This window comes from Dendrobates tinctorius, unplaced genomic scaffold (assembly GCF_039654945.1).
Source record: "Dendrobates tinctorius isolate UK_male_01 unplaced genomic scaffold, ASM3965494v1 ptg000098l, whole genome shotgun sequence".
In the NCBI taxonomy this organism is placed as follows: domain Eukaryota; kingdom Metazoa; phylum Chordata; class Amphibia; order Anura; family Dendrobatidae; genus Dendrobates; species Dendrobates tinctorius.
Window position 1 is genome coordinate 8030587 of NW_027361766.1, and position 21828 is coordinate 8052414.

Genomic DNA, 21828 nt, shown 5'->3' on the forward strand with positions numbered 1-21828 from the left:
GACGAGTTCTCTTGTCATCAAAACGAAGGCTTCTCTGAATATCCTCATCTATTGACTGACATTGTAGCTTTGTAATGTGGATCTGAAAAAGGGTTCATAAAGAGTTCTGATAGGAACATCGTATGATTTTGTACTCCCTGCCAGAAGAGTAAGGCCAATTTAAGCATACAGTTCCTCTTTTGTTACATTTTTCCATGTTTTTTTTCTTCCTGAAGCGATACGTTTTCCTTCTAAGTTAGTAGACAAAACTACCTCATCTACAATATCATCTGAAAAAATTTTACAGAACATCTCTCTTTTGGACAAGAATTGTGGAATTCCTACAGTTCCTTGAGCAACTCTTACAATATTATATGATGGGGTTCGTCCAAGAACCTCAGCAGTACTGTTCCGAAAAACATTAGTTTTGGATGTTCTATTTGTACGTTCTGCTGGATCCATTACTTCATCACCTGAAGAATCACTGGACGATGAAGTAGAGACATTAGCTGGTGGCATGTCCTCTTCATCAGACAAAGAAAGTTCACTGTCTTCATCACTATCAAAAATGATTGCTTCGATTTCTTGTTCAGTCAAACCCCTGGATGTAGACTGTGCCATTGTAACCTTAGAAGTCAGTAAACTAAAATGAAAAAGAAAAAAAAAAAAAAAAAAAAGATTACATTCAGGGTTGTACACTCTTTGTTAGTGTGTGTGCTAAGGGTAAAGTGCAGACCCCTCCTCTCACCTTCATCAGGTCACCACTTTCTTTTAGGTGCAGTAGAAGCTTTTGGATTTTTGAACTCAAAGTTTCTTTTTCAAGAAACAAGAAAGCTGACTCCTTCCTCCAAAGTCTCTTCAGCAAGTAGCACACAATGAACAGTGTTCAGGACCTATGATGATGTCAGAGACGCATGACGTTGTGAGGGAGCCTCCTTCCCAAGATCACATGACCATGTAGTCAGGCAGAATTCACACTCTTCATAGCAACAGCAGAGTCATAAAGACTGAGTCTAAGTCTTCCCCAGCAACAGTGAAGACAAAAAGACTTAGGATCACATGTAAACCTAACACGGGCCTAAAAGGCCCCAGGTATGTGAATATGGGGTATTTTCAAAAAAAGAGTTGTTATACCGAAATGCCTGTAACATAAAAATAAATGAACAACTGGAAATGACAAACAACTATATACCTGAGGAATACCTAGAGTTTCAAAATTCTAACTAAAGTAATCTTGCAGAAAATAGAAAACAATTAACAGGGCGGGCCTGCGAGGCCCCAGGTATGCGTTCTACGGTTAATGTGTTCACTTACGGGTAACACCGTCTGACTCCGGGCAACCAGACCGCCGAACATCAACAAGTCCTGTCTGGATTGCGGTTTAGGAACTTCCTTGATCTGCATAGTGTTCCTGACCGCCTGGACTAACTCGTCAGTGTCCTCCAGCCTGAATCCTGTCTGTCCGCCAGGATCTCTCCTTCCTCCTCCGGATCCGAGTCCCGGAAGTCTGACTCCTTGATCGAGCTTGCTTTGGAAACTGGGTCTGCCTCCCACCTCGGACGCTTGCTGCTCGGCCCTGGATTGGGGGACTGCAGCCGTGCGCGGCTGGCTCTGGAGGCTTGGACTTCCTCCTGTATCAAGAATCTCAACTCGGAGAGGAGGGATGGCTGTCTCTTATGACCCTTGATGTGCAGGGTCCACAAAGGGTTTTGCTATGGGTGTCTGGCAGCTTTACCCTGCATACAGGGCATCAGACTGACTTGGATGTGGCCTTGGCAGGGTCCTTAGTCACTGACGGGGGGGCTGCTGGGGTTCCCTTATCCTATCAACATAAGATGGGGTACCCATGTCAGCTGTCCTGGGCTGCGGGGATGGGTGTGGGGCGGGTGATCTGCGCCAGGCGCACTTACCCCACCATTCGCCGGAGCCACTGCGTCCATCCTGCAGCGATCTCTGCTTCCAGAGAGACAGCCCCTAGAGCGCGCGCTACGATTCGAACCGGCTTGTGACGTCACCGGCAGTGATGCGCGTGCTCTCGCGATAGGCCGGGTCCTGTCGCTTCCTCCCGGCCTCTAGCCCTTCCTGCGCCTCTGACGGGGCTTTCCGCGTGACACCGGCTCCCGCCAAGCCAGCTGCCTGCAGGGGACCGACCTTCGCCTGCCATGGCGGCCAACTGGAGCAGCTCCCTCCAGGAGAGTCGTCCTGCTCCTGGCCTTTGGGGCAGAGGGACTCCCCACCAGGAAGTTTCGGCCCGGGCGTCTTGACAGGGGGAAGTTTTGGACTGTCCGCCCAATCCCCCTGGGCCCTCCGGTAAGCTCTGAAGCTCCTCTCGCGTGTCCCTCCATGCAGGAACAGGAAAAACACAGAGAAATGGGGTGGGACGGGACCTTTTAACCTCTCGTGTGCTTTCCTGTCCCTGTAAGGAGTAGGACGTCCCTCCATGGTGCTGTCAGGTGGACGTCCTGGAAAAAAAGGGTTTCAAACGGATGAAAAATTGATACCGTTTAAAGGTCCATCCCCTAAAATGCTAACTAAACTATTTGTACAGGTATATAGGGGACTTGGCATATAATAATACCTATAGTATTAATTTTATTAGTCTAGGATGCAAATAAGGGGGGCTCCAGAGCTCTCTCGGCTTGGTCAAGGACTAAATAAACTGCTATGTCCCCTGAAACTGCATACTCAATCAGCGGCTATGCACAGACATTGCCGCTGCACTCACATGGAGGAGCTAACTGCAGGCGGTCTTGATTGGCGGCTGCAGATAAGAACAAGCAATGAAAGAACACTATGTGCATGCGGCTGCAATGTCACCGATTGTCACAACTTGATTGACTGAGCTGAGCACAGCTCCACATGGACAGTGTAGCTTTGCTCGGTGTCATTGCAGGCTTTCATTGCCGACTTCTGTCTGTGGCTGACACTCTGTACTGTACTACAGATAGGAGCCAGTGATGAGAAACTGCAATGATACTATGTGAGCCTGCCGGCAGTGTCCAAGCACAACCACCAAACGAGTTCAGGCAGCAATCAAGATAGGACAGTGCTCGGTATGCAAACTGAAGGGGAGTAATGGTGCAGTGAGCCCTTGACCATACCAAGAATGTGCCAAAGCCTCCTTATTTACATATAAAAATATATATATTTTTTGTAACAACTAAACCACTAAAAGCAATAATTACAAGTATGATTATCATACCTGTACAAGGCCATGTTCACACGTCCAGCAATTATCAGATCGAGCGGATGCAGCAATAATCCATTGACAAAAACAAAAATGTTTCAACTAGATCCTCTTTAACACTGACGTTTATTGAGTTTACTGAAAACTAATCTGTTAAATAACCATCCATTTTTTGCATATTGGATCGGTTTCAAATAGATGATTACTTGAAAGTACACATGTCAAGACGTATATGATAAACACTTTTCCAGCTCCAGTGAGCAAAAAAAAAAAAAAAACTGATGCTTTTCAAAATGGGAGAAAAAAAAACAAACAGATAAGGCTGGGTTCACATTACGTTTAGCAGCCGTTCATAGCATAGCTTTGATGGGCTGCGTTAAAGGTATAGCATAACGCCATCGTATTACGCTATACCAGCTAGCGCAGATGAATCATCTGTGCTAGCACAGATGATTAATCAGCGCTAGCGGTGACAGAGCCTCAGACGCTGCAGCCCGCGTCCGAGGCTCGGTCAGTGAATGACGGCACATCGCGAATGCGTGCCGCTTTAAGGCACGCGTCGCGATGCATCCGACAATGGGGCTGAACAGCAGCGTTAATGGACTGCGTTACACTGCGGTGTAACGCAGTCCATCTAATGGACTGCCTAAACGTATTGTGAACCCAGCCTAAGGGCAAGTTCACAAGATTAGGAATGGCTCAGTATTTGCTCAGGATTTGATGCAGGTGAAATCTGCACCAAATCTGAATCTGAGGTCACTGGCAGGTCACCTGTGTTTATGATGCGTTTTTCATTGCATGCTTTTTTTGTCACTTGAAAGAAAGCTAATTGAAAGTTTACTTCTGGGAAGGAAAAAAGTGATTTCCTATTTGCAGTGAGGTATATTCCCACGGTCAGTAAACGCTGCAGGCTTGATGCTGGGTACAACCGCCGTGTTCAACCTGCAGCGTCCAACCTGCAGCATCCAGCTATTACAGCATAGTGGATGGGATTTCAAGAAATCCCATGCCCACGGATAACCCGCAGAGACGGACATGCCGCGTCTTTCCAGACCGCAGCATGTCAATTTAAGTAGCTGCGCAAACTACCCTTTCACTTTGATTAGATGCAGGAATGCAGATTAATACGCACGTGTACTAATTTTAATAATGGTGAATCCTGTGACACAGCTGAAAGTACGTGACACAGGTAGTGGAGGAAACCAGAGAGGTCCCCTACTTTAATAAATAATTTAAAAAAAAATATTGTCGGGTCCCCCTATATTTGTTAACCAGCCAAAGTAAAACAGACTTCTGGGACTGGTAGTTCAGGCTGGTAAGGTAATGATCCAATATATAAGAACCTTACCAGCCTGATAACACCAGGTCGCAGCAGTCTGCTTACCTTGGATGGCTAGCACAAATAGTGGGATGCTCTCCAAAACAAATAGCGTGGGGTCCCCTATTTCTGTTAGCCAGCCAAGGAAAAAGCAGACAGCTGTGGCCTGGTATCCTCAGGCTGGCAAGGCCCATGGATTTTGGCCCTCACCAACCTAAAAATAGCAGCCCACAGCCTCCCCACAATTGGCGCATCCAAAAATTCACCAATTGTGGCACTTTACCCGGCTCTTCCCACTTGCTCTGTAGTGGTAGCAAGTGGGGTAATATTTGTGGGGTTGATGTCACCTTTGTATTGTCAGGTGACATCAAGCCCACGGCTTAGTAATGGAGAAGCATCTATAAGACACCTATCCATTACTAATCCTATAGTTACATGGTAAATAAAACACAGCCAGAATAAAGTCCTTTAATTGAAATAATGACACAGACTCCTTTACTAGATCTTAAACCATACTTACTGCATCCTCTATTCCACCAAAGCCCTCGTTCTCCTATGAGAAATAAAATAAAAATGCAACAGTAATCATACCTGTCTGCCAAGAAGATATACATACTGTCCCATGACGAGTCCAGCTCTGCTACATCTGGATGCCTGTGGCTGAACGGTGGCATTATGCCACCATCCAGCATGACATCCAGACGAAGCTTGAAGATTTTAGCTGCTGATAACCAGAGACAGCTCGGTCACTGGTGGTCACGGGTACTGCAGCGCTCGCGGTCAGCTGACCGAGAGAACTTGGCTAGTTACCGGAGATAACCCTGTCCCCGGCGGTCACGTGCACGGCAGTTCTCTTAGTCAGCTCAGCTCATCGCGAGAACTGCAGTGTACGCGAACTTCCGTCTAAAACAAGGCAAGACATTTAAATTAGCAAGCTGCTTTCCCATACTTAATATGCATGTGACTAAGATAATGCGGTTTCACCGCATCGAATGATAGTGAATGGGTAATTCACGCAGCAGAGACGGAGCGTCTCCACTACATAAATTGACATGCTGCAGTCTGGAAAGAGGTGCCGCATGTCCGTTTACGCAGGGAAGCCACGGGCGTCTCTGAACACATAATGGACATGGGATTTCTTGAAATCTCATCTACTAAGCTGTAACATCTGGATGCTGCAGGTTTGACACTGCAGACATGTAGTGTCCAATTCACAGCGTTTACTGACTGTCGGTACTTACTTTAAAAGCTATCTATCGGATCTGTTTTCCATAGACTTCAATGTAAGAAAAAAAAAAAAGCCATTTGAAATTTTTTTTCCCTGAAGCGGTGTTTGCACAACTTTATCGTCAACGGATTGCTTCTGCATCAATTCTAGAGGATGATTACTGGACCGTATGAACTTAGCTTATGTGGTTCAATTAATGTTTTGGGGGTGAGGACTACCTATAAAACCAAAACTGATCTGTTACACTTTTTTTTTGCCTGTGCAACTTTTTGGTCTGGATTAAAAAACTGACTGCAGGTGGATCCTTTTGGTAAATTACTGGTGTCAAAGGGAAAAGATCTGATTTAAAATGTGATCGCAGCCTTACAGATGAGTGAACTGCTCTAGGTGAACACAGGAGCAGTTTACTACACAACACACAGGCAGAGACAGCTTGGGAAACAAAGATAAACTTTGCATAAAAGTAAAATTTATTTATTTTACGCATTTATATAGCGCCATTAATTCCTCAGCGCTTTACATACATTATCGGAACCGTCCCCGATGGGGCTCACAATCTAGAATCCCTATCAGAATGTCTTTGGAATGTGGGAGAAAACCGGAGTACCTGGTGGAAACCCACGCTAACTCGGGGAGAACATACAAACTCCTTGCAGATGTTGTCCCAGCGCTGCAAGGCTGCAATGCTAGCCACTGAGCTGCCCCAATTTAAATGGGTAGTCCACTACTTGGTTACGCCTTCTTAATTGCCCCCAAATAAAATTAAAAAACATTCTTCCCAGAATGGCACCACTCCTATGATGTTGGCGCTGTGATTGCCATCATTCCCTTTACATAGTTATCTCATTTGCCTGCTGTAATTAGAGGCCACTGTAAGCTGATTGCAGGGGGACCAAGATAAACCCAAGTTATTTACCCATGTACTTAAATAACAAAAAAAGATTACACACAAGATAGATTGAACTGTAGTTGGCCATACCGGCTCAGACTTTTCATCCGTGCTACTTGGCGATTCAGATGTGTCTTTCACAAAGTAATTATCCACTAGGTCGATCTGCCTGCATTCTTGTCGGCAAACAGGACACCTTATCACACCAACTGAAACCAAAAAGATAAACATAAAAAAGAGTTACAACAATGCAAAATGTGAAAGTTTTATTTTAAACACACTTTAAAAAAAATAAACCTTATCAAAGAACTTTTCACATGTTCAACGGGACACAGCATGGAACAGTGGCTGCAGAGCAGAATTAAATGTTATTTTTTTCTTTTAGGGTTTTTTCTTTTCTCATTTCACCTGATGCAGAAATATTAGCGATCAAAGTATTTGGTCCCAAATTAGTTCATTTTTAAGTCCAAGTGGGTGTTATCAGACAGTTTTCAATGGGGGCGTGTACTTTTAATGTACAGTATAACATTGCCCAATCGTAAGCAGGCAGCAAAACTCAAAGGAAAGATGATGATCCCCGCAAACAATAGCTTGGAGTTGTCTTCTCAGCATGCAAGATGTAATGATACAGTCCTGATCTCCTGGCATAACCATCTGTTTGAGTCAGTGTGCATCTTAATTTAATTGTGTCACATTACAAACCCATCTTTCAATTCTGCTATACTTCCCCCCCCCCCCCCACATTGTCCAGAGCTGAAACCTAAAAGTGTCAATATTATTTATATTCCTGTCTGTTGTGGTCAAATTGTACTTGCTCTGCAGCACGATCAGAGCAGGCTGTCATTACATCTCACACAGGAGTAACCTTGCCTGTTCTGGACTACTCCTGTGTGAGATGTAATAACGGCTCTAATCTGTTTGCAAAGCAAGTACAAGTTGAGCACAACAGACATAAGGGTGATACAGATACTTTTAGCTCTCAGCTCATGGTCTTGTGATTCCTAACAATCCGGGTCCTATTTGGAAGAGGTGAGCTGATTTTTTTTTTTTTTTTTTTAATTCATGTGTGATCAAAAAAAAAACAAAAAAAAAAAAACCCTGTTTAAGTCAGGTTTTTGTGGTAATGCATTTTTATTAAGAAAAATCCTTATACTACAACTTGCATTCAAAATAAAAAAAAAAATAGAAATCTTGCAATCTTCACCCTGACCATTGGGGCCATTTTAAATTCTAACTGGTGGTTGTTTCAGGAAATTCATACATCCATTACCCACAATGAACAAACTCAGACACTATCTTTTGTACTTCTAATGAGCTTGTGAAAAAGTGATTGTGAAAGGAGGGAAAGCAGAGGCAGGTGGGACATTGCCTATTGTTGACGGTGGACCCTGTATTATCAGCTGTGTATAGAGGTATAACCTGTCATTACAAGCCTGTCTGATAATATGGAGTCTTGCATAAAGCTGTTCCACATAGGACAGGAAGTAAGAGTATAAAGTAGCTCTGGTGGCCAGTATAAAAAGCTTGTAGCAAGAAAAATACAACTGAGCTTCATGCCCAAGGTGTTTGATAACTCTTGGGAGCATATTACAAGCCAAAATCCGTAAAAAAAAAAAAAAAAAAAAAGGGATTTTTGTGATAACTCACCGTAAAATCCTTTTCTCAGAGACGCTCATTGGGGACACAGATACTGTGGGTGTATACTTCTGCCTCTTGGAGGCTGACATGAAGAGGGAAAAAAAAAAAAAAAAAAAAAGGTTAGCTCCTCCTCCGCCGTATACACCCTCGCCCCTATTGCGGGCAGAAATCAGTTTGGTGCCAAAGCAGTAGGAGGACAACAAAATCAGCCTTAAAGGGAATCTGTCACCCTTTTTTTGAGATCTCATATAATGATATCATTCAATTGTGTGTCACATAAGGATTGTCTTAGTACTTTTGCTTCCCCCTGACCCCGCACCTTTCATGCATAAATACCTTTTTTTATATCGGTTCAGATGTATGTAAACTGCCGCTGTCCGGTCCGCTGGGCGGGGCTTATTCAACTGCTCCCCCCTCCCTGTCTTGCTCTACACAAGAAGAAATGCGTAGAGCAAGACAGGGAGGGGGGAGCAGGTGAATAAGCTCCGCCCAGAGGACCGGATAGCTGCAGTTTACATACATCTGAACCGATATAAAAAAGGTATTTATGCATGAAAGGTGCGGGGTCAGGGGGAAGCAAAAGTACTAAGAGAATCCTTATGTGACACACAATTGAATGATATCATTATATGATATCTCAAAAAAGGGGTGACAGATTCCCTTTAATACAGGTACATCATGTCCAGAAAAAAACCACCCTTATATCACATAAATGCGTATAATAAATAAAATAAATAGAAAAATAAATCGAAGCCAACTTGGCTAATAGGGTGGGTGCTGTGTCCCCCAATGAGCGTCTCGGAGAGAAGGATTTTACGGTGAGTTATCACAAAAATCTCTGTTACTCCTTCGCCTCGTGGGGGGACACAGATACTGTGGGACGTCCTAAAGCAGTCCCTGGGTGGGAGATTGACTCACCGATCCAAGCTACATGCACCTCTTGTTTAAAGGTGCGTCACCGCGGCTTGGAGAATCCTTCTACCCAGGCTCGCATCCACCGAGGCCCGAGTATGGATATTATAATGTTTGGCAAATGTGTGCAGGCTGGACCAGGTTGCTGCCTTGCAAACCTGTTCCGTCGAAGCCTGGTGCCGAAGCGCCCACTGCCCGAGTGCGCTCTGATCTCTGCTGGAATCGGCGTGCCTCTAATGCGGTAGGACTCCTGAATAGTCAAACGAATCAATCTGGCTATGGTCGATTTCGAGGCAGGGAGTCCCTTCCTGCGCCCTTCGGGGAGCACGAACAGCGTGTCTGTCTGACGAAAGGGTGCCGTCCTCGACACGTACTTCCGGAGGGCTCTTACCAGGTCTAACGTGTGAAAAGCCTTTTCCACACGGTGCACCAGTGCTGGACAAAATGAAGGCAAGACAACATCCTCATTAATGTGAAATGAGGACATGACTTTCGGCAGAAAAGGAGGGGCTGGTCTGAGCACCACCTTATCCTTATGGAAAGTGAGGAACGGAGCTCGGCAGGATAGGGCCGCCAGCTCTGAAACCCGCCTGATAGAAGTGATGGCCACTAGGAATACCACCTTCCAGGAAAGGTACCTCAAAGAGACATCCTGAAGTGGTTCAAATGGAGCTTCCTGCAGAACACTTCGGACCAGGTTAAGGTCCCAGGCGTCCATAGGCGCCTTGTAGGGAGGTACCAAGTGGGAGACTCCCTGGATGAAAGTCTTAACCTGCAAATTGGTAGCAATTCTGCGCTGAACAGGCCAATATTTGTCTCCTGAGGGAACTTGGGGCCAAGCCCGAGTCTAGGCCCGACTGGCAAAAGGCCAAGATGTTGGGAATCGAGAATCTCAGTGGACAAACACTCCGGCCTCGACACCAAGCAAAGAACACATTCCAGGTGTGGTGGTAAATTCGTGCTGAAGCAGGCTTCCGGGCGCTAACCATTGTAGCGACCACCTTGCTCCCAAACCCTGCCTGGGTTAGAATCCAAGATTCAACGGCCATGACGTCAAACACAGGGCTCCTGAGTTCGGGTGGCAAATCAGCCCTTGGGAAAGTAGATCTGGGTGCTCTGGCAGTCGTCAAGGAACGTCGGCGAGCAGCTGCATTAGATCTGCGTACCACGCTCAACAGGGCCAGTCCGGGGCCAGCTGAATCCCCAGAACTTCTTCCGTCTTGATCTTTTTGATGACCCTCGGGAGTAGTGGCAGTAGGGGAAATAGATATGGGAGGCGGAACTGGTTCCATGGCAGAACAAACTCATCCACAGCGATTGCTTGCGGGTCCCTGGCCCGAGCGACATATGTGGGCACCTTGGCGTTCACTCTGGACACCATCAGGTCCACATCCGGAGTTCCCCACAGTTGACAAAACTGCTGGAAGACCTCGGGATGTAGTGACCACTCTCCGGACGCAAGACCCTGCCGGCTGAGAGTCTGCCACCCAGTTTTCCACGCCTGGGATGTGGACTGCCGAAATCACCAGGTGGTTTGGTTCGGCCCACTGAAGAACGTGCCCTACCTCGCGCATGGTTGCTCTGCTGCGGGTGCCCCCTTGTTGATTTATGTAAGCCACCACCGTGGCGTTGCCCGATTGGATACAGACGGGGCGGCCTGCTAAGAAGTGATGAAACTGCTGCAGAGCCAGCCGAATTGCTCGTAACTCCAATAAAGTTGATCGGGAGGCGTGCCTCCTGTGGCGACCACCGTCCCTGGGTCGTGTGGTGGCGAAACACCGCTCCCCAGCCGAGGAGACTGGCGTCTGTTATCACCAACCAATGGTCTGGGGAAAAAGGGTTTCCCCTGGGTTAGGGAGGAACTGGTTATTCACCATCCGAGTGACTGCCTGACTTGAGAGGACAGTCGGCACGCCGATCAAAAGGATTCTTGCTCCAGGCTGACGAGAGCGCGCTGCAGGGGGCGAAAATGGAACTGGGCGAACGGTATTGCTTCTATTGCTGCCACCATTCTTACTAGAATCCTCATCCCGAAACGAATGGTATGATGGACTGGTTGGCGAAGAGTCCGAACTCCCCGGAGAGCTAGGGCTTTTTCCTGAGGGAGAATTACCAACCCTCGGCAAGTGTCGAAGACCATTCCCAAGAAGGAAATCCTCTGAGCTGGCACAAGGGATGACTTCTTCGCATTGACCAACCACCCTAAGCGGGCAAGAGTATCTAGTGTGATGTTGAAATTTTCCTCGCATGCCCGTCTTGAAGGGCCCTTGACCAATAGGTCGTCCAAGTAAGGCAAGACGACTATGCCTCGAGAATGCAATATGGCCATGACAACTGTCATAACCTGTGTGAACACTCTGGGAGCCGTGGCTAACCCGAAAGGTAGCGCCACAAACTGAATGTCGACCGTTGATGTCGAAACGCAGGAACCTTTGATGAGGAGGAAAGATGGGAATATGCAGATATGCGTCCTGGATGTCGACCGAGGCCAAGAATTCTCCCTGCTCCATGGCCGATATGACAGAACGGAGAGACTCCTTCCGGAAATGTCTGATCCTGATGAATTTGTTCAGATGTTTAAGGTCCAAAACAGGTCTGACAGACCAGTCCTTTTTGAGAACCGCAAACAGGTTGGAATAGAAGCCCTGAGCCTTTTCGTGCTCTGGCACGGGAACAATGACCCCGTTGGGCTGGAGCGATTCGATGGCTCCCAACAGACGAGAAAGAAAAAAAACGTTTCAGAGGGTTTCTGACAAACTATTTTGAAACCTGAGGCCACCAACTCCTTTACCCATGCATCGCCTGCGACACTGCACCAGACGTGGCGAAACCAGAGTAGTCAGCCACTCACCTTGCTGGTGTCGTCTGATAAACGCCTCGAGTCATTTGGCTGACGATCTTTGGGATCTGGATCCCATCGATCTTAGCTGTTGAGTACGCATTCTCCCCAATGCGTTGGTTCTATATGAGACCTGCCGCTCCCTATCCTGGTTGGGGCAGCCTGAAGCGGTGGAATTGGCCGCTGTGGTCCACCCGGAGTTGCGAAAGGCCTGAAAACATGCCTGAAAAGGGTGGCGAAAAGGTGGTTTGACCTTTTGATGAGGGAGAAAACCGCTCTTTCCACCTGTGGAGTCGGAGATAAGTTGATCTAACTTCTCCCCAAATAGACGGCCGCACTGGTAGGGCAGGGAAGTCAAGGACTTCTTGGAAGTAGAATCGGCCCGCCATGTCCTTAACCATAGAGCTCTTCTGATAGAAATTGCGTTAGCGACAGCGAGTGCCGAGCAATTGGCCGCATCCAAAGATGCACTGATTACGTAGTCTCCGGCCATCGCGATCTGACTCGCGATCTCCAATATCTCTGCAGGTAGCTCTTGCTCCTGCGCGACCTTATTTAATGATTCTGACCATGAGATCATGGCCTTGGCTACCCAAGTTGCTGCGAACGAGGGAGAGAGCGCTGATCCTGACGCCTCATATACTGAGCGAGCTAAGCTCTCTATGAGACGATACGTGGGATCCTTAATAGAGGAACCACTATGTACGGATAACAGAGTTTTAGTGGCTAGGCGTGACACCGGTGGATCCACCATTGGAGATTCCGTCCATTTTTTACGGAGGTCCGGGGTAAATGGATACCTTGCTTCGAGTGCCTTTTGACCCGAGAAACGCCTGTCTGGTCGTTCCCTGTGTCGCTGCACTATGTCCTCAAACTCAGGGCGAGAGAAAAAAATTCGTCCGCTTCACTCGCTTAAACGCCACCTTATGCCCTGTAGCCGCTGCAGGATCATCCTCAATCCCCAAGATCTGATTGATGCCTTCTATGAGGCTGTCCACTGACTCACGTGACCCTGGAGCATCCAGGTCAAGGGGCTCTGAGTCGAAATCTGAGGTCTGCTCGCTATCCACCGCTGGTGACGGGGAGCGAGAAGCAGAACTTACGGATGCCAAAGCACCGGATGGACTGGGCGACAGCGCGTGGATTCTCTTCCCCCGGGTCTGCCTGGAATGAGAGCAGCCCCTGCAGGCTGAAGGCTCTAGTGAGGTGGAGGTTCCCTCTAAGGTCGTCGAGCCACTGTCCCTGCCCCTATCTGGGGCCTGAAGGGACTCGATTGCTCTTGCAAGCGATGCCATGGACTGACAGTGCCCACTCCAGGGGGTTCGGGACCTCGGTTGCAGTCGCAGGGGAGGGCTCCTGGGCGCATTCGGACTCGCAGGCTTCACATAATCGCTTGCTCTGTGCCCGCGGAAACGCAGCCCGACAAGAGATGCATGCAGCGTAAAAAAACATGTGCGTCTTTGCTTTTTCGGACATGCTGTATCGGTCCGCTGCTGGGGATGGGGGGGGGAGGAAGCCCTCGTTTTCCCTGTAGCGTGGCTTCTCGGGCAGCACCTACCCCAGTCATGTGCCCCCACGTTCCTGGACGCCTCCACACCAAAATCGCGCACCACCAGCTGTGGGGCAGGCCGTCAGCATATAAACCACTCCAGGGGCGGTACTTCCGGCTCTGTGGCCTAGCCGCGCTCCAAAGCCGGGGACTAAATTTATCCACCGCCGCCCAGGCCTGGGGGGCGAGCCGCCGGAAGTTATACGCAGCCTGGAGGCGGAACTTACGGTCGCGGCCTAGCTCCGGCCTCAATTTATCCCCTGCCCGCAACGGGAGGGGGGGGCGCGGACCTTCTATGGCGCCACAAAAACTGGCGCGGGCCTCTCCATCTGCAGCCACGCTCAGCCAAGAATGGCCGGAGGCATCCGCCAGCTAAGGGCTCCAGCCCCGGATCTTCGCCGCAGGAGCCCTCCCAAGCCCTCTCCTCACTGACGATCCTCTTCGGCTTCCCAGCTCAGCTATGTGAGGGGGCCTTGAAAAATAGGACGGCGCAGGCACCCTAACTCCGTCTAACCCCTTCAGGGGTGAGGAGAGGGACCGTGCTCCGCCTTGTAGCACCGCAGTCTAAGCATTGGTGGAGCAGTGGGGGCCGCACAGACTAGTCTTGTGCCTCTGTACAGCCCATGGTTTCAATACCTAGGGGTGGTCAGGGCTAAGTCCGGCATCGTGTCCCACGTCGCGGGAGAGAATACGTGGAGGGACACTCGCACGTGCTCGCCCGTTATTGGTTTGGGGAAATCGGACTCTTTCAATAGGATCCGTTGCCCCTGTCTAATCTTCATGGAAAAAAGTCAGGAGAAAAAAACCAGACGTGTGCCTCCATGGACACGAAGCAAAAAACTGATTTCCGCCCGTAATAGTGGCGAGGGTGTACACGGCGGAGGAGGAGCTAACCTCTTTTTTTCACTTAGCGTCAGCCTCCAAGCGGCAGAAGCATACACCCACAGTATCTGTGTCCCCCCAATAAGGCGAAGGAGAAAAACACACCATTATTTAAACCCTTACCTACATTGGACGCACTATTCCGTCCATGTGACCTGGGATTTAAGTCGCAAGGACTGAATAGTACGTCCAACGCGATCAGCGGCGCTCACATGGGGATCGCGGCCGGGTGTCAGCTGATTATCACAGCTGACAGCCGGCACTGACAGGGGCGGTCACGGACCGCCCCCGTCACATTGATCGCAGTGTGCCAGGGGTTAAACATGATCGCAGTGTACGGGGGCACAGGGAAGAATCGCGCGGGGAGGGGGCTCCCTGCGTGCTTCCCTAAGACCCCCGGAGCGACGCGATGTGCTGTGTCGCTCCGAGGGTCTCCTTCCTTGCAGGCGCCAGGATCCAATATGGCCACGGGGGCCTTCGGGATCCTGCAGGAAGCCTGTGCAGCGCCTGTCAGATCACTGATCTGACAGAGTGCTGTGCAAACTGTCAGATCAGCGATCTGACACTAAATAGTGATGTCCCCCCTCTGGGACAATGTAATTAAGTAAAAATGTAATGTAATAAAAAAATAAATAAAAAGTACACATTTAGTATAGCTACGTCTGTAACGACCCGCCCTATAAAACTGTCCCACTAGTTAACCCCTTTAGTAAACTCCTTAAAAAAAAAAAAACGCTTTACCATATCGCCAAACAAAAAGTGCAATAATGCGCGATCAAAAATACAGATCTGAAGAAACATGGTACCACTGAAAACGTCATCTTGTCACGCAAAAAACGAACCACCACACAGCGTCATCAGCGAAAAAATAAAGTTATAGCTCGCAGAATAACGTGATGCAAAATTATTTTATATAAAATTGATTTTATTGTATAAAAGCGACAAAACATAAAAAATTATATAAATGAGGTATCGCTGTAATCGTACTGACCCGAATAAAACCCCTTTATCAATTTTACCACACGCAGAACGGTGTGAACGCCCACCCCTCCCAAAAAGAAATTCATGAAATGCTGGTTTTTGTTAATTCTGCGTCCCAAAAATCGGAATAAAAAGCGATCAAAGAATGTCACGTGCCTGAAAATGGTACCAATAAAAACATCAACTCGTCCCGCAAAAAATTCGACCTCACCTGACTCTGTGGGTCAAAATATGGAAAAATTATAGCTCTCAAAATGTGGTGATGCAAAAACTATTTTTACAATAAAAAGCGTCATTTAGCGTATGACAGCTGCCAAACAAAAACTTGACATAAATAGTAAATCAAACCCCCCCTTTATCACCCCCTTAGTGAAAAAATAAAATTAAAATTTTTTTTTTATTTATTTCCATTTTCCGGCTAGGGTTAGGGCTGGAGTTAGAATTGGGGGGTTTCCACTGTTAAGGCATATCAGGTGCTCTCCAAACGCAACATGGCGTCTGATCTCAACTCCAGCCAATTCTGCATTGAAAAAGTCAAACAGTGCTCCTTCCCTTCTAAGCTCTGCCATGCGCCCAAACAGTGGTTTACCCCTACATATGTGGTATCAGCATACTCCTGACAAATTGCATAACAACTTTTGGGGTCCAATTTCTCCTGTTACCCTTGGGAAAATAAAAAAATTAGGGGCAAAAATATTTTTGTTGAAAAAAAATATATTTTTTTTTTATTTGTATGGCTCTATGTTATAAAGTTCTGTGAAGCACTTGGGGGTTCAAAGTGCTCACCACACATCTAGATAAGTTCCTTGGGTGGTCTAGTTTCCAAAATGGGGCCATTTGTGGGAGGTTTCCACTGTTTAAGCACATCAGGGACTCTCCAAATGCGACAGGACACCCGCAGACCATTCCATCAAAGTTTGCATTCCAAAACGTCACTACTTGCCTTCCGAGCCCCATCGTGTGCCCATACAGTAGTTTTCTCCCACATATGGGGTATCAGCTTAATCAGGACAAATTAGACAACAACTTTTGTGGTCAAATTTCTCCTGTTACCCTTGGGAAAATAAAAAAAATTGGGGACTAAAAGGTCATGTTTGTGGAAAAAATATGATTTTATTTTCACGCCCAGGCGTTATAAACTTCTGTGAAGAACTTGAGGGTTCAAAGTGCTCACCACACATCTAGATAAGTTCCTTGGGGGGGGTCTAGCTTCCAAAATGTTGTCATTTGTGGGGGTTTCCACTGTTTAGGCACATCAGGGGTTCTCCAAATGCAACATGGCGTCCGATCACAATTCCATCCAAAAAAGTCAAATGGCGTTGCTTCCCTTCCGAGCTCTGTCATGCACCCAAATAGTGGTTTACCCCCACATATGGGGTATCAGCGTACTCAGGGCAAATTGCACAATAACTTTTGGGGTCCTGTTTCCCTTGGGAAAATAAAAATTGGGGGTGAAGAGATCATTTTTGTGGAAAAAACATGACTTTTTTTAATTTTACGGCTGTATGTTTATAAACTTATGTGAAGCCCATGGGGGTTAAAAGTTCTCATCACACATCTAGATAAGTTCCTTGGGAGTCTAGTTTCCAAAATGGTGTCATTTGTGAGGGGTTTCCACTGTTTAGGCACATCAGGGGCTCTCCAAATACAACATGGCGTACGATCTCAATTCCAGCCAATTTTGCATTGAAAGTCAAACGGCGCTCGTTCCCTTCCGTGCTCTGCCATGTGCTGAAACAGTGGTTCCCCCCTCACATATCAGGTTTCAGCGTACTCAGGACAAATTGCACAATAACTTTTGGGGTCCAATTTCTCCTGTTACCCTTGGTAAAATAAAAAAAATTGTACCTGAAGTAATTTTTGTGAAAAAACGTTAAATGCTCATTTTTTTTTTTTCAACATTCAAAAAATTCCTGTGAAGCACCTGAAGGGTTAATAAACTTCTTGGATGTGGTTTTGAGCACCATGGGGGGGTGCAGTTTTTAGAATGGTGTCATTTTAGGATATTTTCTATCATATAGACCCCTCAAAGTGACTTCAAATGTGATGTGGTCCCTAAAAATAAAATGGTGTTGTAAAAATGAGAAATTGCTGGTCAACTTTTAACCACTTCCTAACAAAAAAAAAAAGTTGGTTCAAAAATGTGCTGATATAAAGTAAACATATGTGAAATGTTAAGTTTTTTGTGTGCCATATCTGGGATTTAAGGGCATAAAAATTCAAAGTTGGAAAATTGCAGAGCTTGGAAGGGAAGGAGCACTGTTTGACTTTTTCAATACAGAATTGGCTGGAATTGAGATCAGACGCCATGTTGCGTTTTCAAAATTTACCAAATTTCCGTTTTTCTCAAACGCAAGTTATATATGAATGAAATTTTACCACTAACATGAAGTACAATATGCCACGAGAAACCATGTCAGAATCACCAGGATCCATGGAAGCGTTCCAGAGCTATTACCTCATAAAGGGACAGTGGTCAGAATTGTAAAAATTAGCCGGGGAATTAACATGCAAACCAACCTTGGGAGTAAAGGGGTTAAAATCAGCCTGCAACAAGTATCCCATCATTTGAATGAGAACATGCATCTAGTTCATCATTTATTTTTTTAACTTGCTTTGAAATGTGTCACGACAATTTGTGAGAAATTCCTGTTTTACCATTTTTTTTTTTTTTTTAGCTACATTAAAATGCACTTTATTGCGCCACCTCATAATTGAAAACGCAAAAAAAAAACAAAAAAATTATATACCGTATATACTCGAATATAAGCCGAGATTTTCAGCCCAAAAAATTGGTCTGAAAGTCCCCCTCTGGTCTTATATTTGAGTCATATACAAAGGGGGTCAGAGGGGGAGGGGGTGTCAGGTCATATTTACCCGTCCTGACGATGTGTCTTGAGCCCCCAGCTTCTCCCCGTGCTCTCTCTTCCTGCCTTCAGCGGTCACGTGGTACCGCTCATTAAAACTCATGAATATGCGCATATAGCGATACTCACCTGTCCTGCGTCCATGGCTGCTTGCTGTTGTCTGTCATCGGTCAGTGACTTCAGACAGCAGAGGGCGCAGTGACGTGGTTAGTGCGCGCCACACCCCCTGCAGTCTGAACGTCACTGACTGATGACGTGGCAGATAGCGGTGAGCAGCCATGGACGCAGGACACGTGAGTATCTCAGGTGCCAGCAGTGACACCGGCACCTGACACTCAGCGACGGAGAGGTGAGTATGACTTTTTTTTATTTTTACATGCAGCAGCAGCAGCATGGGGGCAGCATATGGGGGAATAATCTATGGAGCTTCTTCTGGGGTCAGCATATGGGGGAACAATCTATGGAGCTTCTTCTGGGGACACCATATGGGGGAATAATCTATGGAGCTTCTTCTGGGGACACCATATGGGGGAATAATCTATGGAGCTTCTTCTGGGGACACCATATGGGGGAATAATCTATGGAGCATTTCCCACCCTAGGCTTATACTCGAGTCAATAAGTTCTCCCAGTTTTTTGTGGCAAAATTAGGGGGGTCTGCTTATACTCGGGTCGGCTTATACCCGAGTATATAGTATGTGTGTATATATATATATATATATATATATATATATATATCTATCTCAAAAAACACACGGCCTTTAGATTGGTCTTTAAATGTGGATGTTTCAGCTAGAGCAAATATACCCTTGGGCGACGTTCACATGTTCAGTATTTGCTATATTAGTATTTGTAAGCCAAAATATGGAGTGGAGCAATCAGAAGAAAAGTATAATTAGTAGAAACACTTGCACCACTTCTGCAATTGTAAGCCCAAACCAAGAGTGAGTGAAATATGCAATTGTAAAATACTGACCAAATATCGAACATGTCCTAAAAGTAGCTACCCGTGGTTCAGGCAGTATGATCCCAATGACAGGTTAATTTCAATTAATGTGATAGACAATGAAAAGATATTGGTACATGTAACCTATATCCTGCATAAACACATTCCTTTCACAAGAAAACAGATATTGCACAATAAAATTGTATATAGTATATGCTTGCTAAGGGTCTGACTGTGAGACACACCCTCTAACACACAGGTAACTTTAATACCCATATTCCCATGATTGATGGGGATCCAAGTTATGTGATCAGCAATTTCATCTACTCTCTGGATACTTGAACATGTTATAGCATTTAGCATTAAACAGGTTGTCCCCTAGTAGGACAACCCCTTGTTGATCTAAGTGCTTGGCCCCTATAAAATAAAATAGCCTATACTCGCCTCCCGTGCCGGCGCTGTTCCAGTGGTGTTGGCACTCGCTCTTCCCAGGGCACTCGTAAGGTGTTAAGACAATTCAGCCAGGAACTTAAATCAGCGCTGGCATCACTGTCCACGTCTTTGTACGAATTGAACATGAAGTTTAATCTTCAATGTTTGCATGGCCTGGTATAATGTGTAATTAACATAATAGTGAACATCATTGTTCAGTGACCTTGCATCCCTGTTTTGCAAAGATAACAGTACAATAAATTGTAGGAGCTGACAGGGCTGTTGAGTCAGATCCCATTTTGGTGGAGTCGGAATAAAATGGACCGACTCCTAAAATATATATAATAAATTGGGTACCGTAGTTCAATGCAGTTTGTGGGGAATATTTTTCATAAGAATTTCGTAAAGTTATGAAATGTCCTATAAATGTCTCTAATATTCCTGATCTAAGGTCTAGACTTTTAGCTGAGATGAATCTGTGCTGCAGTTTATGTTCATGATAAGTAGTGAAGCTCCTCCTCTACAGATAAGGGGAAAAATACAAAAACACACAGGGAAGGAATGCCTGCAATTATCTCAGAACTTCTGGAGTGAACCGGAAAGCAGGATTAAGGCAAGTACTTGTTAAAGCATATCTAAACTTTCAATAAACTGTAGAGATGAGCGACTTTGCCTTTTTTCGGATCGAGTCGGGTTTCACGAAATCAGACTGTCGCAAAAGTCGGGTCGAACGAAATCGGCCGACTATTGGGAAAAGTCGAAGTCCGACTGAAACACAAAACCCAATGTAAGTCAATGGGGAAGAAAAGTCAGCAGTGAGTGGAGGACAGGAAACACACCTAGAGTGCCCATTTTAATGTCAAAAACATCAATTCTTATTCCTTAAGCTTGTCAACCTTAATTTACTTTATAATAATAGTTAGGCATTGAAAACTGGGGGTTATTTGGCCAAAGTTGTTGGGGGGGGGGGGGTAGTGCTGGCTCCAGATTTTCGTGGGCCCAGGGCCAAAGAGTGTCACTGGGCTCCTTTAACACATGCCACAATTCATGATCCTATGATACGGCAGAGAAATAGCGGTATAGTACATTGAAAAATACTTCACTTCTTACATCACTTGACTGATATCCATTTTAAATTCTCCAATAGCTCCAAAAACAGACAGTATATTCCTCCATACAGTATTATGGCCACCGCAAAGTACGCGATACAGAGTAATGAGGCCCATATATTTCTCCATACAGAATCATTGGTCCCACATAATGTTCCATACAGTATATGATGAGCTCCACATAATGCTACAATATATGTTGTTCACCATAGATGAAGCTCCAGTGTCTTATAGGCCCAAATAACGCTCCATATATAATGGGCCCCATTTCTAATGCTCCAGTGTATAATGGGCCCTGTAAATGCTGCTCCAGTGACTGATGTCCACCTTTGGAATGCTCCAGTGTATGGTGGGCCCCATATATCATTCTCCAGAGTATCGTGCTCCCCAAAGGTTGCTCCCAACCTTTAAAACAATTTAAGTTTCCTCTCCAAGGAATCCCTGTACTCTGGACTCCTCGTCGTCCCCATCTTCCATCTCTCTACACTTGGACTGTTTATGCAGAGGGCGTACAGACGTGATGTCATCGCGCTCTTTGACCAGAATGTCACTGTCAGGAAAAGTGTTTGGTTCCCGGGGGCAGTATGGTTGCAAAGGTGAACCTTAAAAGGAATGTCCAGAAGGGCACCACCAGGAGTGGAGCCTGCGGCTTAATTAGACTCAACACGGGCAACCTCAACCATGCCATCCACAAAAAAGCTGCACAGATTGCAAGCTTAATTCCGTTAACGAACGAGACTCAGGCATGTCCCCGCGGTCCGCGTCCAGCTTACTAGAGGGACACGCGAGGCTCAGGCACGCAAGATCGGCCAATAACAGGTCTGTCATGCCCTTACATGTCCGGGGCTGCACGCATGCTACAATGAAAGGACCAGCATGTATTGCTTACAGGTGCGGATAACACGCTGAACCCCGTTAGTGATGGGGATCTCAGATTACAATTCTTCCCTGCGAACAAGCATTTCACAGGAAGTGCAGGTCAACCGTAATTCCGGAATTAGGCCTAAACGGCATTCCAGAAAGAATGTGAAAAAATTAAGTGTCCAAACCACAGGTGCTGTAGCTTGCTTAAC

The 21828-nt window shown here is 46.3% G+C and overlaps 1 protein-coding gene across 4 annotated transcripts in view; it reads right to left on the reverse strand.

The window, feature by feature from the left end:
* TRIM33 (tripartite motif containing 33) overlaps window positions 1-21828 on the reverse strand; it is a 216314-nt gene that overhangs the window by 137877 nt on the left and 56609 nt on the right. For all 4 annotated transcript variants that reach the window (XM_073587082.1, XM_073587080.1, XM_073587081.1 and 1 more), the window contains exon 2: window positions 6692-6810. In XM_073587082.1, coding sequence (XP_073443183.1) covers window positions 6692-6810 — 119 coding nt within the window. The remainder of the gene's footprint in view (window positions 1-6691; window positions 6811-21828) is intronic.